General features: G+C 43.7%; 1 protein-coding gene across 7 annotated transcripts in view; it reads right to left on the bottom strand.

Annotated features, from left to right (window-relative positions):
* PIP4K2A (phosphatidylinositol-5-phosphate 4-kinase type 2 alpha) overlaps positions 1–17,181 on the bottom strand; it is a 194,382-nt gene that overhangs the window by 115,874 nt on the left and 61,327 nt on the right. Inside the window, exon 4 of one of the 7 annotated variants that reach the window (XM_039523540.1) lies at positions 14,157–14,260. The exons of the other annotated variants lie outside the window; for them this stretch is intronic. Within the exon in view, the coding sequence (XP_039379474.1) occupies positions 14,157–14,260 (104 nt within the window). The remainder of the gene's footprint in view (positions 1–14,156; positions 14,261–17,181) is intronic. 7 annotated transcript variants of the gene reach the window in all.

Raw genomic sequence — 17,181 nt, 5'->3', positions numbered from 1 at the left:
GGGCCCGATGCTCCAGCCACTGCGGGAAGCCCCTGGTCCCTTTAAATCACCGCTGGAGCTCTGGCAGCAGGGCTCGGGTGGGGATTTAAAGGGCCCAGGGCTCCCCGCTGCTTTACCACGTTATGTCGGGTCATGTTCTATCGGGGTAGAGGTGTACGTACATTATCAAAGAATCACAAAGCCTTCACGATGTGTACATAATTACTACAATTTTTTTTTATCCTTACTTTTCTTAACTCCCCCACATTTTGTCAATTATTGTTTTTCATGCTATGTCTAACCTTAGACTATAAGGTTTTCAAGGCAAGGGTTGAATCCTTTTGCTCTATAAAGTGCTCTCTACCTTTGGGTTTGGAGTGGGAGAAAGTGAATTTGTTTCAAAGATAAGATTTCAAAGATAAGATTATTCTTTTCTTTGCAAGTAATTATTTTTACATGTGTTCATTTTCGTTTCTTTCCCCATTGTAGAGAAGGTAGACTGAACAGGGAAATATGGGAATTAGCCTGCCCCATCCCCCACTGAAGTTTCCCCATTCACTTCAATGGGCAATTAACCAGGTCCATCAAGACCATGTTTTCATTTGTACTCAGTAGTATGGTGTAATTTATTATTATTAATCTTTTGCACTACAATAGCACCTACAGGCCCCAGACAGATAAGAGTTCCCACTCTGACAGGCACTGTACAGACAAGAGTAAGAGAGTCTCTGCTGCAAGAAGCTGATAATTCACACCCATGACTCCCCCCAAATCATTTCTATACAGCCTCATACTGAGGACTATTCTACATCAGTCCCTTGAGACCTGATCCTGTGAGATGCTAACCTCCTCCTCCTCCTCCAAGATGCTGAGCATCCTCAACTCCCCCTGATACCAATGCGAGATGAGGGCACTCAGCACCTTGCAAGATCAGATACTTGAAGAGAATTCCCTTGTGCTATGTTTAGCACATATGAAAACAAACCATAGTATTCAGTTATTAAATAGTGTTTTGTCTAGTTTCACAATGTGGACATTAAATTTTATTGCAAGTCTCACTGATGTGACTATTTTACTTTTATCTAGATATTAAGGCCAGTTATGCATTTGGAAGGCTTTGCCGGTATAGCTATACTGGTATACCACATGAGAAAAGCTTCCTAGTGGGACCACTGTTATGATGGAAAAACTACGCTTTAACTGGCATAGCTTATTCCAGCCCCTAGCCCCTTATTCCAGACCAAGCTATTCTGGCAAAAACAGATTTTTGCTCATATAACTGTGTTTACACTAGTGGCTTTTGCTGGTACAATTATGTCAGTCAGGGATCACAGCTCATCACATTTCTGACCAACATAACTATGCCAGCAAAAATTTGTAGTGTAGAACTGTCTGAATCCAATGTTTCAATAGTTGCCAGTGATTTTAGGTACCCAACTGATGACACATTGGACCTGGTTTTCAGAGTTGCTGAATCTGCAGCTCCCACTAGCTTTTGCTGTAGTTGTGGAAACTCAGCACATCTGAGAACTAGGCCCATGGTTTCTCAGATGGGCACCCAAATATGGAGGTACCCAAAATCATTGGCCATTTTTGAAAATTTTGATAAAATAAATCTCCTGTTAAAAAAGTATTAACTGCTGTTAAGATTATTTTCTAAGTAAACTGTCAATTGCAGTCAGGATAGAAATCCACAGCAGCTTTAGAAGGCAAAGACGTCTGTAAATAAGTCAACATTAAATGATGAATTTATAGTTGACTAGTTTTACCATGTAAACCCATAATCCTGTTTTCCCATAAAGATATGGGTCACAGGACAGACAGCCTGAAAAAAACTATTAAATGCCGGAGACAGAAAACAGGATGAATTTAACAATATAACAAAATTCATACTTTAATAAGACAAACTACTTCTTTGGAAGAGAACTCTCACTAAAAGAAGACCCTGACAATTGTGTTTGTTAAAATAAAAATACTGCTGCCCAGTTTCATTTTCTTTCATATCCCGTAGTTTGAAAATTGCACTCAACTCTATAAATTAAGTTTGTGAGTCTACTAAAAATAAAAACACACTGTTAAAACTAACACTACCACAATAATCCCTATCTTCCATTCATGAGACTTTATCTCAGCAAGTTTAAGACTTTGAACTCTCATCTAACCAGTGCCCTGGAAGAAATGAAAAGTCCAAACTCAGGCTTTAAAAAAAATTACAAATTGCTAGGTTTTAACTGAAAGATATTAAAAAATTCTCCTCATATCCTGGTTACTTGAGAGCTTGCAGCACATATTTCTAAAATTGCTGGTATTAAATTTTTCTCTCAGGTCACCTTCAAAAGGGGAATATTTTAAAAGGAATATTTTAAACACATGAATTACTATCTAATACAATAATACTATCAAAAACACAATAATTCCATAAAACTAGAGACTTAGAAACACAAATCCAATTTACCTTTAAAAGATTAGTTTTATGTTAACATTTAAAAAGTATTTTGCAGATTTGGTGCAATGACAAGAGTAATAATAATATCCAGAACATACTAAATTCATTGCTTCAGTGAATTACATTGTAGATTATTACATACCTTGAATTCATCTAAGGGAACAGATCTCTCCTGCATAAAAAACAGTTACTAATCTTCTTTAACTGTTGTTCTTCGAGATGTGTTGTTCATATCGATTCAAATTAGGTGTGCACGTGCCGTGTGCCCAGTTGTCAGAAAGTTTTCCCTTAACAGCTGCTGTTGGGTCAGCTGTGGAGCCCCCTGGAGTGGTGCCTTCATGAATACAGGACCCTGCCGACCCGGCCCCAGTTCCTTATTGCTGGCTACTCCGACAGACAAGTAGTATTGGAATGGATATGAGCACCATATCTCGAAGAACAGTTACAAGAAGGTGAGTAACCGTTTTTTCTTCTTCGAGTGATTGCTCAGATCAATTCCATTTAGGTGACTCCCAAGCCCTATCTAGGCGGTGGAGTCAGAGTTATGGAATCATTGACTGGAGCACCGCTCTGCCGAATGCTGCGTCATCTCTGGTGTGTTGGATGATGGCGTAATGAGAGGTGAACGTGTGTACCGAGGACCATATTGCCGCCCTGCAGATCTCTCGTATTGGAACCCGAGTCAGGAACGCCGCCAAAGAAGCCTGCGCCCTTGTGGAGTGTGCTGTGAGGGTTGGGGCTGGAACGTTGGCCAGCTTGTAGCATGTCTGGATAAGGAACGTGATCCACGACAAGATCCTCTGAGATGAGACTGGGAGGCCTTTCATACAGTCCGCAACCGCCATGAACAGCTAGTTCGATTTCCGGAACAGCTTCGTGCAATGTAAAAAGCTAGCACCCACCGAACATCCAGCGAGTGGAGCCTCTGTTCTCGGACATTAGTGTGAGGCTTAGGGAAGAAGACAGGAAGAAAAACGTCCCAGTTGGTGTGAAAATATGACACCACCTTTGGAAGGAAGGCCAGGTGAGGTCTGAGTTGTACCTTGTCCTTATGGAAAACCGGAGGTGGGGGGGAGGAGGGTTGGAAGTGAGGGCCTTTAACTCCAACACCCTCCTTGATGAGGTAATGGCAACCAGGAAGGCAACCTTCCATGAGAAGTAGAGAAGGGAGCAAGTCACCAGTGGTTCAAAGGGAGGAGCCATTAGCCTGGAGAGGACCAGGTTAAGGTCCCACACAGTGAGCGGTTGTCTAACCTGTGGGTATAATCGCTCCAAGCCCTTGAGGGAATGGGCAACCATAGGATTGGCGAAGATTGAACATCTGGCCGCTCCCAGCTGGAAGGCCAAAATAGCTGCAAGGCACACCTTGATGGATGACCCTGCAAGACCATGCTGTTCTAGGTGCAGCAGGTACTCCAGGATGAGTGGTATGGATGCCTGGAGCAGAGGTGTGCAATGCTGAGCACACCAGAATGTGAACCTTTTCCACTGTGCTAGATATGTGGCCCTAGTGGAGAGTTTTCTGCTGCCAAGCAGGACCTCTCTTACCAGTTCCGAGCACAGGAGCTCCACGGGGACTAGCCATGAAGCTTCCAGGGCGTGAGGTGGAGGGACTGGAGGTGACTGTGGTCCTGTGTGATCAGGTCTGGGAGTAGTGGCAGTGTGATCGAGGCATCCACCAACAGCTCCAGGAGCGTGGTGTTATATTAAGACAAACTACTTCTTTGGAAGAGAACTCTCACTTAAAGACGACCCTGACAATTATGTTTGTTAAAATAAAAATACTGCTGCCCAGTTTCTCTCTTTCATATCCCGTAGTTTGAAAATTGCACTCAACTCTATAAATTAAGTTTGTGAGTCTGCTAATGCCGGTGCCTTGCCTGTTTCTGTGGGTCTTGAGTAGGACTTTGTTTATGAGAAGGATCGGCGGAAAAGCATACAACAGAGTTTCTGTCCAGGGGATCAGGAATGTGTCTGCAAGAGAGTCTGGGCTATGTTTCCAGAAGGAACAGAATTGTGGGCACTTTCTGTTGCTCCAGGTGGCAAACAGATCAACCTGGGGAAGCCCCCACCTCTGGAAGATGGAGAATATGACATTTGGGCGGATGGACCACTTGTGGTTGCGAAAGGACCTGCTGAGGTGGTCTGCTAGTTCATTCTGAGCTCCTTGGAGATAGGATGCCTTCAGGTGAATGGAATGGGCTATGCAGAACTCCCAGAGCTAGAGGGCTTCCTGACATAGTGGAGAGGAATGGGCTCCCCCTTACTTGTTGATGTAAAGCATGGCAGTAGCGTTGTCTGTCATCACTGCCATGCACTGCCCCTGTAGCCGGACCTGAAAGGTTTGGGATGTTAGATGCACAGCCCTCAACTCCTTGTCATTGATATGGAGTGAAAGCTCGACCTGCAACCATAGGCCCTGCGTTTGGAAGTGTCCCAAATACGCACCCCATCCCAGAGCTGACCTGTCCATTACCAGGGACAAGGAGGGCTGGGGGCTGTTGAAGGGGACTCCCTCGCACACTGTCAGTGACCAGAGTCCAGGCTGTTGCGCCCTGGGCGGTAGACCAAAGCGAGCCACGCTTGGAGAGGTCTGAGCCTCATTCTGGCATGCCAGACCATGTAGATGCAGGCTGCCATGTGGCAGAAGAGGCTCAGGCATCCTCCTGCTGTAGTGGACGGGTACCACCTGAGGCCCTGAATAACGTCTGCCATCACTTGGAAGTGGGCATCTGGCAGAAACGCTCTCGGTTGTATCAAGTCCAATACTGCCCCGAAGTAGACTTGCTCACGATGAGGAGGAGATCCAGACTCTCGAAAGTGGATGTGACCAATCAGACGCAAGACTCCACCTGTTCCCTGGTGTGTCCCTTGAGCAGCCAGTCATCAAGGTAGGGGTATACCTGCACCTGCCTCTTTTGGAGGAAGGCTGTTACGACCATCATGCACTTGGTGAACACTCAGGGGGCCGTCAACAGGCCGAAGGAGAGGACTGTGAACTGATAATGTTTGCAGTCAACTACAGTGGGTCTGAGACCCCCAAAGGCTTGGGGATTAAGAAACAACAGAAATATAATCCCTTGCCCCTGAGGAATCTCCTCCACTGCTCCCATGGCAAGGAGTGCCTGCAGCTCCTGGATAAGGAGTTGCTCATGAGAAGGGTCCCTGAAGAGGGACGGGGAGGGGAGGAGCAAAATTGGAGAGAATATCCCACTTCTACCGTGCAAAGAACCCAGTAGTCCGATGTTATTTGGGACCAAGAATGGCAGAAGTGGGAAAGATGATTCAAGAAACAAGGGGAAGGATCTGGTGACATGGCTGATGTGCTGTCCTCAGGTGACCCTGCAAAAGACCTGTTTTGAGCCTGACGATAGCTTAGTCAGGCCCTGGCCCTGCCCAGAGGGAGAGGGGGCAGATGGGAAGACTTTTGCCCGCCATTTTTACCCCTCCATCTATAGAAGTCCTGCCTCGGCCGAGGAGGAGAGGAGCATTGTTGTGGCTTAAAATGCCTGCACTGGGTTGCCGGGGTATGTATGCCCAACTATCTCCTGGTCGCCTGGTAGGCTTTTAAGCTGTGCAGCCTGGATCCATCTGCTCTGAGAATAGGACTGCCCCGTCAAAGGGCAGGTCTTGTAAGATCTGCTGCAAACTCAGCTCTGGAGTCCGTTGGCACCAACTCCTTAAATGTCAACATAGAGGCCCAAGAGTTGAAGTTATAAGAGTTGCTGGTTAGCTATCCTCAGCTCCAGGCTCCCAATTGAGTATACCTTTTCTTCCAAAAAGGTCCATCCTTTTTGATCCTTAGATTTAGGAGTTGGACACCACCAAAGAGCAGGGCTGCGAGTGTGAGAAGAGGTACTCATACCCTTTAGAACAGGGGTATCAAACTCAAATGACCTTGAGGGCCACATGAGGACTAGTGCATTGGCCAGAGGGCCGCATCACTGACACGCACCCCTCGCTGCCTCTGGCCCCACCCCCACTCCACCCTTTCCATTAGGCCCTGCCCCATTCCAACCCCTTCCTCGCCCATTCCAACCCCTTCCCCAAAGTCCCCACCCCAACGCTGCCCCAGGGGATACAGGAGGTGTGCAGGGTGCGGCAGGGGGCTCAGAGCAGGGAGTTGGTGTGTGGGGTGCAAGAGGGTGAGGGGTGTGGCACGGGTCGGGGTGCGGCACGGGTCGGGGTGCAGGGTGCAGCAGGTGGCTCAGGGCAGGGAGTGCAGAAGGGGTGCAGCAAGGGGCTCAGGGCAGGGGGTTGGGGTGCAGGAGGGGTGCGGGATGCGGCAGGGGGCTCAGGGCAGGGGTGGGGTACAGGAGGGGTGCGGGATGCGGCAGGGGGCTCAGGGCAGGGAGTTGGGGTGCAGAGGGGGCTCAGGGTGCGAGCTCCAGCCTGGCGCCGCTTACCTAGAGCAGCTCCAGTGGCACGCACTGGGGCCAGGGAAGGCTCCCTGCCGGCCTGCCCTGGCCCCTGGCCCCACGCTGCTCCATTCCAGGAAGCAACTGGAACTGTGTCCCTGCAGCCCCTGGGGGAAAAGGGGAGGGGATCAGGGTTCCATGCGTCTGCTGCTCTTGCCGCTCCTCCAGGTACCTCCCACAAATCTCCCACTGGCTGCGGTTACCTGTTCCCGGCCAACGGGAGCTGCGGGGGTGGTGCCTGGAAGGAGACAATGCAGGAGCCCTCGGCCTCTTTGTCCCTCCCCCCTGGACTGAAGGGGCGTGCTGCCAGCTGCTTCAGAGAGCGGCGCAGGGCTCGCAGCACCACAGGGGGCAATCCTGCAGGTAGGCGGGGAGGAGGGGCACGGGGAGCTTGTGTTTGAGACCCATGCTTTAGAAGGTACAAGGTATTTCCATTCCACCCCTTTTGCAGTAGGCAGAACGGATGCTGGGGTCTGCCACAGAGTCTTGATATTGCTGTGGATAGTTTTCATCACTAGCAGAGCAACTCTAGTTGGCCCCTCTGGTGCCAAAATGTCCAGCATGGGGTCCTCAGGTTTGACCACCTCTTCCAACCCCATATTGCAGACAATCCTGCACAGCAGGTCTTGGTGGGCTCTGTGGTCAATCGGGGGTGGTCCTGAGGCTGAAGTCCCAGTCACTGCCTTGTCTGGGAATGAGAATGATGAGGCCAGAGGCAGTGCAGGGTCTTCCTGACCCTCCAGTTCTCTTGCACCCTCCTGACCAGTACCGGGGATATTGGCATCTGCCAATGTCACGGTAGCGGTGGCCTGGGTGGGAGTCGGTCCTTCTGCCGGCATCATCTCAGAGCCCTGAGGCATACATAGGTCAGTCTGTGGGCAGTGGCAGAGCTTGATTTTCAGAGGCCACCGACTGGGATCCTCTGGAAGGGGTGCCCTGAGCCTGGTGATAAGCCTAGAGGGTCCAAAAGGGCCACTGTGCAGACGGCTGCCACTAGAGGTGCCAGGGAATCACTGGTGCATCACATCAGTGCCTACTTGACCTATGACAGCTGCTTCTGGAGTAGAAAGAGTCCGTGTCCAATGAGGCCAATCTTGACCGTAAGGACCATGGTGGCACCAATGGGTATTGCAGGGAACTGGTGCCAGGGAGCTGGTGTGGGGAACTGGTGCCACTCTAGTGATCATCGCCCCAATGGTGTCAGAGAACCTCGCCTGGAACCTGGTGGTAAGAAGGAACTGGGGAAGGGCCGGGTCAGCAGGGTCCTATATTCAGCGCCATGAAGGCGCAACTCCAGGGGGCTCCACAGCTGACCCAACGGGAGCTGTTAAGGGAAAAGCTTTCCGACGACTGTGCATGTCTAATTGGAACTGATATAAGCAATCATTCAGAGAAGAACTTACTGTCTCAGAGGAAAATAACATGTCTTACCATAATGTTTACAGTGAGAGGACAGCAAGTTGTAGCCAAATTAATGTATTGTACACATCATATCACTTTTGCAAAGAATTGCCAAATTATGCACAGAAGATTGGTCCCTGATCTAGCTGAAAATTTTAGGCCTGATCTACACTAAGAAATTAAGTTGGTATAACTACATAGCTATGGGGTGTGATGCAGCGATGCAGTTAAACTTACCTAACTTCCTAGTGTAGACAGCGCTTGGTTAGTGGGAGAGCTCTCAAGAAGCCCTCCTGTCGGCTTAGGTAACACTGGTCTACAGTTTTTGAGAAGTCGTCTGCTTCAGAGATAAAATGTGGTATTTATTATGTATTTTGATGTGCTGAATTCAAATATGACAATTAAAACAACTGATTGGCTACTGTTTCTAAGATATTTAAGTTTTTACATTTTATGTCTATGTATATTATGTAGATAGTAGAGTTTTAATCAGAAATTGTAAACCTAGGTCTTTTCATGTGTTTATGGTTGCTTTACATGATAATATTTCACCTGTCCTGTTTATGTAACACTTTAAAAATCAGCAAAAGGGTTATATAACTAAAATTTATTATGAAACAAAAGGCAAAAACTATTATGTACATAGTTTAGTCCTATTCAGTGTCTACTCGGCGCTTCTTGGCTTGTCTCTTGTATTCATTAAATGGAGCATCTCTTGTCACTTTCCAGCAATAGTCTGCAAGCACTGATGGGCTCCATTTGCCCTGATTGCAACAATGGAGAAACGCTATGTCCTGGTGAAATCGCTCGCCGCTCACTGCTCCGCAGTTCGGTGGAAAAAAATCTAGATGAGAGTGCAAAAAATGTATCTTTAGTGACATGTTGCAACCAAGGCTTTTGTATGCCTTGAGGAGGTTTTCCACCAACAATCTGTAGTTGTCTGCCTTGTTGTTTCCGAGAAAATGTATTGCCACTAACTGGAAGGCTTTCCATGCCGTCTTTTCCTTGCCACGCAGTGCATGGTCAAATGCATCATCTCAAAGAAATTCACGAATCTGAGGACCAACAAAGACACCTTCCCTTATCTTAGCTTCACTTAACCTTGGAAATTTTCCACGGAGGTACTTGAAAGCTGCTTGTGTTTTGTCAATGGCCTTGACAAAGTTCTTCATCAGACCCAGCTTGATGTGTAAGGGTGGTAACAAAATCTTCCTTGATTCAACAAGTGGTGGATGCTGAACACTTTTCCTCCCAGGCTCCAATGACTGTCGGAGTGGCCAATCTTTCTTGATGTAGTGGGAATCTCTTGGCACGACTATCCCATTCGCAGAGAAAACAGCAGTACTTTGTGTATCCAGTCTGCAGACCAAGCAAGAGAGCAACAACCTTCAAATCGCCACAAAGCTGCCACTGATGTTGGTCATAGTTTATGCACCTCAGAAGTTGTTTCATGTTGTCATAGGTTTCCTTCATATGGACTGCATGACCAACTGGAATTGATGGCAAAACATTGCCATTATGCAGTAAAACAGCTTTAAGACTAGTCTTCGATGAATCAATGAACAGTCTCCACTCATCTGGATCATGAACGATGTTGAGGGCTGCCATCACACCATCGATGTTGTTGCAGGCTACAAGATCACCTTCCATGAAGAAGAATGGGACAAGATCCTTTTGACGGTCACGGAACATGGAAACCCTAACATCACCTGCCAGGAGATTCCACTGCTGTAGTCTGGAGCCCAACAGCTCTGCCTTACTCTTGGGTAGTTCCAAATCCCTGACAAGGACAAGGTCATTCAGTTCACCTTGTGTTATGAGGTGTGGTTCAGAGGAGGAGGATGGGAGAAAATGTGGGTCCTGTGACATTGATGGTTCAGGACCAGAAGTTTCATCCTCTTCCTCTTCCTCATCTGACTCAAGTGAGAATGATTCTGGTGCATCAGGAACCGGCAGTCCTTCTTCATGGGGTACTGGGCGTTTAGCTGATGGAATGTTTGGATAATGCACAGTCCACTTTTTCTTCTTTGACACACCTTTCCCAACTGGAGGCACCATGCAGAAGTAACAATTGCTGGTATGATCTGTTGGCTCTCTCCAAATCATTGGCACTGCAAAAGGCATAGATTTCCTTTTCCTGTTCAACCACTGGCGAAGATTTGTTGCACAAGTGTTGCAGCATATGTGTGGGGCCCACCTCTTGTCCTGATCTCCAATTTTGCAGCCAAAATAAAGGTGATAGGCTTTCTTAACCATAGTGGTTATACTGCGCTTTTGTGATGCAAAAGTCACTTCACAACAAACATAGCAGAAGTTATCTGCACTGTTCACACAAGTACGAGGCATCTCTGCTCACTTTGGCTAAACAGAAATGTGTCCCTTTGCAAAATCAAACACTGACAAATGAGAGCACGACACTGTATGATTTCTAGAGCTGATATAGGGCAATTTGTTCAGCAGAGTGATGTAAGCTTTGTTATGATTGCATCATCCATGACTTCTAGGAATAACATGATGCAATTCATATCATGTATGATGCAATACCAGCTTCAGATTGCATCATTCATTGTTTTGCCTAAAAAGCAAGTACTGTCCAAACCCAGTCATAGATTTATTCATAGATCCAGTCAAAGATGTATTTTAGTCATTTCTGGTTTAAATTGAGATCCCTTCCCTTTATAACTCACTTATCCTCCGCCATTCCCAAGTCAAGGGTCATATATACTGACCCAATAGCATATCTTGAAAACTAGAGCCAATCAACAATTTTAAGCATCATTTTCGTTCTCAGTGACCCAGAATTAGTAAAGTTGGACTACATTTATTTCAGAAGCATTTTGCCTGTAGAGCAGTGTAATTTAAGTGTAAACAAGTCCACAGAGATGGTCAATACTGCTTAAACAAAGTGGAAACCTGAATCCCGTTAAATATTTATGAACAAACATCCATAAATATAAAAGTGTAGGGGAAAGTGAGGGGTGGAGTTAGATATCAGGGCTTGACATACATTGGAAAGTCTCTGCTTGTGGGTAAGTGTCCTCTCCTAGCATAAATAAACTCACACGAATAGTCTGAACTGGTGGTGGTGCTGGTGAGGGAGAGAGAAGCTTAGCCTTAATTGCATTCTGTGCAATTTATTATTTAAAATGTGTCTTTTTATACATAAGTGTGTGCATGCACATACACACACCCCTGTGATTTCAGTAAAAATAATTTTCTATTTTAAAATGTTAAAATTTGTATCATGACAGCAAAAAGTATACTAAAATGGTCCTAACCCATGAATTTAATAGCAAAAGGCGTTGGAAAAGTACAAGTGTATTAAATATGTATGCTAAGTTTTAATCATATAATTACTAGGACTGACGATTAATCACAGTTAACTCATGCGTTTAACTCAAAAAAATTAACTGCAATTAAAAAAATGAATCGTGATTAATCACACTGTTAAACAATAGAATACCAACTGAAATTTATTAAATATTTTTGGATTTTTTCTACATTTTCAAATATACTAATTTCTATTACAACACAGAATACAAAGTGTACAGTGCTCACTTTATATTATTTTTATTACAAATATTTGCACTGTAAAAATGATAAAAAAATGTATTCTACAATTCACCTCATACAAGTACTGCAGTGCAATCTCTTCATCGTGAAAGTGTAACTTAGAAATATAGATTTTTTTTGGTTACATAACTGCACTCAAACAAAACAATGTAAAACTTTAGAGCCTACAAGTCCACTCAGTCCTACTTCTTGTTCAGCCAATTGCTAAGACAAACAAGTTTGTTTACCTTTACGGGAGATACTGTTGACTGTTTCTTATTTACAATGTCCCCTGAAAGTCAGAACAGGCGTTCACATGGCACTTTTGTAGCCAGCGTTGCAAAGTATCTATGTGCCAGATATGCTAAACATTCATATGTCCCTCCATGCTTCGGACACCATTCCAGAGGACATGCTTCCATGCTGATGACGCTCATTAAAAAAATAATGCATTAATTAAATTTATGACTGAACGCCTTGGGGGAAAACTGTATGTCTCCTGTCCTGTTTTACCCACATTCTGCTATATATTTCATGTTATAGCAGTCTCGGATGATGACCCAACACATGTTCATTTTAAGAACACTTTCACAGCAGATTTGACAAAACGCGAAGAATGTAAATCTGAAATGCCTTCCAAAATCCAAGAGGGATGAGATATGGAGAATGCTCTTTTCAGATATCTGAAAAGAGCAACACTCCAATGCGGAAACTACAGAACCCGAACCACCAAAAAAGAAAATCAACCTTCTGCTGGTGGCATCTGACTCAGATGATGAAAATGAACACGCGTCAGTCCGCTCTGCTTTGGACTGTTATCCAGCAGAACCTGTCACTAGCATGGATACGTCTTCTGGAATGGTGGTTGAAGCATGGAGGGACATATGAATCTTTAGTGCATCTGGCACATAAATACCTTGCAACGCCGGCTACAAAAGTGTCATGTGAACGCTTGTTCTGACTTCCAGGTGACGTTGTATATAAGCAGTCAGCAGTATCTCCCATAAAGGTAAACAATTAACTGAACAAGAAGTAGGACTGAGTGGACTTGTAGGCTCTAAAGTTTTACATTGTTTTGTTTTTGAGTGCAGAAAATGGTATAACAAAAACTAATACCTGGAAGCTGAAAGTAGACAAATTCAGACTAGAAATAAGTACCTTTTTAACCATGAGGCTAATCAATCATTGGAACAATTTACCAAGGTTGTGGTGAATTTTCCATCACCAACAATTTTGGTTTTTTTTGTTTTGTTTTTAAAGATATGTGCTCTAGTTCAAGCACAGAAATTGCACTTCAAGCAGTAAGTAATTCAGGGAAGTCTTATCACCAGTGTTGTGCAGGAGATGAGACTAGAAGATCAAACTATTCCCTTCTGGCGTTAAACAACTAGGAATCTATGAATGCTTAAGGGGGAACTTTTTTGATTCGTATGCTAACAAACTTGTCCCCCCCCCTCATAGGAGGGGGTTCCCCTGGGTATTTTGAGTATAAGGAGCCTTAGGAGTGCAGTTAATCCCAGAATCTAGTCAACATCTGGATTAACACAAGTGAGAGCTGATGCAAGAATTTACTAGAGGAAAGCTGAGCTACTGAAAAATAAAGAATGATGCCTTTTTATAAGGAGCCAAACTTTGTTTATTTCTACCACTGTGTGTGTCTAGATGAAAACAAGTTTACTTGCAATGAGAATGTAGCAGTGTGACAAGACTACTACTTTGAACTGAAGGCACCTTCAGCACCTCCCCATCAAAGAAACTTGATGTGCTTCATATCAACTCCTATGCAAGAAAGCGAAGCTCATTAGGCTAACAGCGTATAGAGTTTGCTGCTACATATGCAAGAAAACGCCGAAAAGAAAGAGACAGGTGGGGAGGCACTGGCAGGGAGAGAAAATTGTTGAAAAAATAGCTAGCATTCCGCTACAGTCAACACACGCACACACGAAGAAAACCTTTGTGGGAGCCAGTTTCTTAGCTAATATATATTTGTAAGTGAGTGTTGGTGAGGGGAATCCAAAGAATATTTATAGTGTAACATGAACAAGTAAGTCTGATTCTGAATTGAATTTACTCTTGGGAAAGAGAAGAGCGACCCTAAGAGAGAGAAGAAGAAGTCATTCATAAGCTGTGAATGAAACTTAGTTTCCACTTTGGGCCCCACAGGTATCAACTTTAGCAAAGAGCAACAACTGAAGTAATTACGACATGTTGAGAAACCACTCCAAAATTTACCGCTGCCCCAAGCTTTGGACCTAGCTGTGTTGAAAAAATTGTCTTGGATCCCAGTGTGTGAATAGTATGAGGGAAAATGTGAGGAAATCTGTAGTCAGAGGAAAAATTCTTAAATTCCACAATGATACCTGAGAAATCAGGGAACCAGCCCTTCTAGTGCATCTTTTATGGTATGTCAGGGTTTCCTTCTCAGATATTTTTTGATGTTCTAATAAAACACCACATGCCATGTCTAATCAAGAGAGAAAAGAGAGAAGCAAATCAAACAAAATGTCAGAACAATTTTTGTGGGCAATCTTTCCTCCACATATACACACACTCCAACAAATATTCTGATGAAGACAAAGTACGTTAGAATTGTTTTATATATAATATAGTAGAAAAATAAAATAAAGTAAATGCCTTTGTCTGTAGGAAACGACTTTTCTCTTTGTGAAGTATGGAATAAAAGTTGATTTCTATGTTGAATTTTAAGAAAAACTTTCAGTAGCACGCAAGAGGTATAAATTGAACACATCTTTTGTTTAGCATTTCACCATGGAAATATGAAAAATAAGATTAACTCAAAAGAGGTTTTTAAAGCTCTTTAAAAATAGCAATTATTTCAATATAGGTGGAATGTAACATCATATTATGAAAGGAATTACAGAATACTGGAGTGGACCAGAAGAACAGAGGCTGCATAACAATGCTAACATGCCGTGTCTGATTGTTCTCTCACTTATGATGTTGAGAATCATGAAAAATTGCACTGATGTCTATGGCGTTGCATCAGTGTAAAACCAGCATAACTAAGAAAATCAGTTTACCTTCCCTTCATCCAAGAGAATGAGGCCCAGGCTGAATTACGGTATCATCTCTCTAACTGGTAATTCCAACTGAGATAGGTAACAGAAAAGGAAGCCAAGTATCACAAAGATAAAGATGAAAGGAGAATGAGAGAACTACTCTAATATTAAAAGGTAAGAGGGACGGTAGCCAGGTGAAATCTAGAAAAACAGGCAGTCAGAGGGATACTAATAACTTGAAATATCAATTGTAGAAGAGAATAAAAAAGCTATTTTGGATATTATGCCTGCCCAAATACCTGCACCAATCTTTGTGGCTGCACACATTTTCCTAATTTTTAAAATGGTTTCTCTTCTGTGTTGCTGTATGAAAGATCCACACTCACAAAAGGGAAACTGACTGACTAACAGGTAAAATAGTGAACCCAATAATACATCAAGAACTGTCAAATTAAACTGAAAGGAACATTTTTTCCTTCCCTCTTTTTATAGTTCTAATCTTAGGTGTTCCTTGCAATAACAGTAGATAAAAAAAGTTCAGAAAGAAGCATTTATTCAAATGGACGGTGTTCCTGTAAGTTGAATAAGCAAATTCTGGAAGCCTAAGTGGGAGGAAAAGACAGAGGGCATTCACAGTAGCTTACTTCTAATATTCAAATAAGCAATCAGTCCACACCATAGCTACATAAGCTGCCAAGCCTAAAACTAGATCCAAGCTACCTAAGATCCTGAGCCTGCAACTGGATCCAGGTAGACAGCATCTTACCTTGAAGTCATGGGGCTCCCCCAGAGATGCAAGGGGCTGCATGCGCAGATACTATTATAATATAAGGGCCCAAATGCACAAGTGATTTTAAGTGGTATTTCATGCACTTTCTGAAGCTCCAGAACATTGCTTGGATTTGCAGTTTTAGGTTCCAATCACTGAATCTGTTTCAACTCCATTCCTCTTACAAGACCTGACAATTTTATATGAAAACTGAACACGATCAGTAGCAGATACTTTTGACTTAATGAAATGACGACATTCTCGGATGCTTTCTGTGAACCAGAAAGTACCAAGAGGATTTTCCCGTAAAAAAATAAATAAAAACAATAGTTAATGAATTTTTGCATGAAATGTCTCCCCACAACCTGCTCAGCAGGGGCATTTAATACTTATACCTGGGCTTTATTCAATTTTTTATTTTTGCTTTGCCTCTCACCATGAAGGTAATATATTTTGTTATTTTCCCAAATTCATTTTGAAATTAAATTCAAAAAAACCTCAAAAGGCACCACATATTCCCTGTATGCAGTCTGCAATATAACTGAAGCACTCATAGTATTAGGTGGAAATTATAATGTTAATATACAAACAGTTTATTGTGTTAAAGTGCATCATAAGAAGTTATATATTTTAAGACAATAAACATCTGAGCACTATATGAATTGCAAACTCTCATCTATCCACAACTTCCCTGGAAAACTCTTGAAAAACCACCCAGTGTCAGTTGGAAACCTAGTAATTTAATTATAGCATTAACCTTCCTGAAAACTTTAAAAAACAAGGAAAAACTAAAAAGCTGCTGTACGAGGATATTTTTAGACCAGAAAATGTCTCAGTAGGCTCTGAGATATTATGTACATCAATTCAAAGCAAATAGGCTAGTTCATATAGAGTCCTGAGCCAGGTATATAAAACAAGAAACTTCACATTGTGCCGTTCCCCTCTGGTGTTATCTGGACCAGTGATCTGCTATTCCAATCCTTAACTCTGGGAGCCAGCCTTACCCTGCTCTGCTGTGAGAACCCCCACTCCTGGGCTGTTCATGCACAGCCTGTGGCATAAGCTGCTCCCAGCTACTTGCAAGCAAATGACACTAGCCAATATCTCTGGTCCCAGACACAACCCTAGGAACCTCCGTCTTGCAATGTTCAGTTATGCCTGCTGGATGCTGCAAGCTTATACGAGTTCGTCAATTTAACAAAGAAATTGATATGTATCAGGCTTGTTATTCCAAAGGGAGTCTCTGACACACTTCAAACCAGATTTATTAACTACAAAGACAAATTTTTAGTGATTATAAGTCAAAGCATAACAAGTCATATTTGGTCAAATGAAATAAAAGCAAAATGCGTTCTAAGCTGATCTTAACACTTTCAATACCTTTACAAACTCAGGTGCTTCTCACCACAGGCTGGCTGGTTGCTCTTCAGCCAGACTCTCCTCTTTGATCAGCGCTTCAGTGGCTTGGTGTGGTGTCTACAGATGTAGGTGGGAGAGAGAGAGAGCATGGCAAATGCCTCTCCCTTTTATCATGTTTTCTTCCCTCTTGGCTTCCCCCCCACCACTCCTTTCAGAGTCAGGTGAAAATTACCTCAT

This window comes from Mauremys reevesii, linkage group 2, assembly GCF_016161935.1.
Source record: "Mauremys reevesii isolate NIE-2019 linkage group 2, ASM1616193v1, whole genome shotgun sequence".
Classification (NCBI taxonomy): domain Eukaryota; kingdom Metazoa; phylum Chordata; order Testudines; family Geoemydidae; genus Mauremys; species Mauremys reevesii.
Note: the sequence above shows the minus strand (reverse complement) of the source record. Positions and strands in the feature narration are given on the sequence as shown.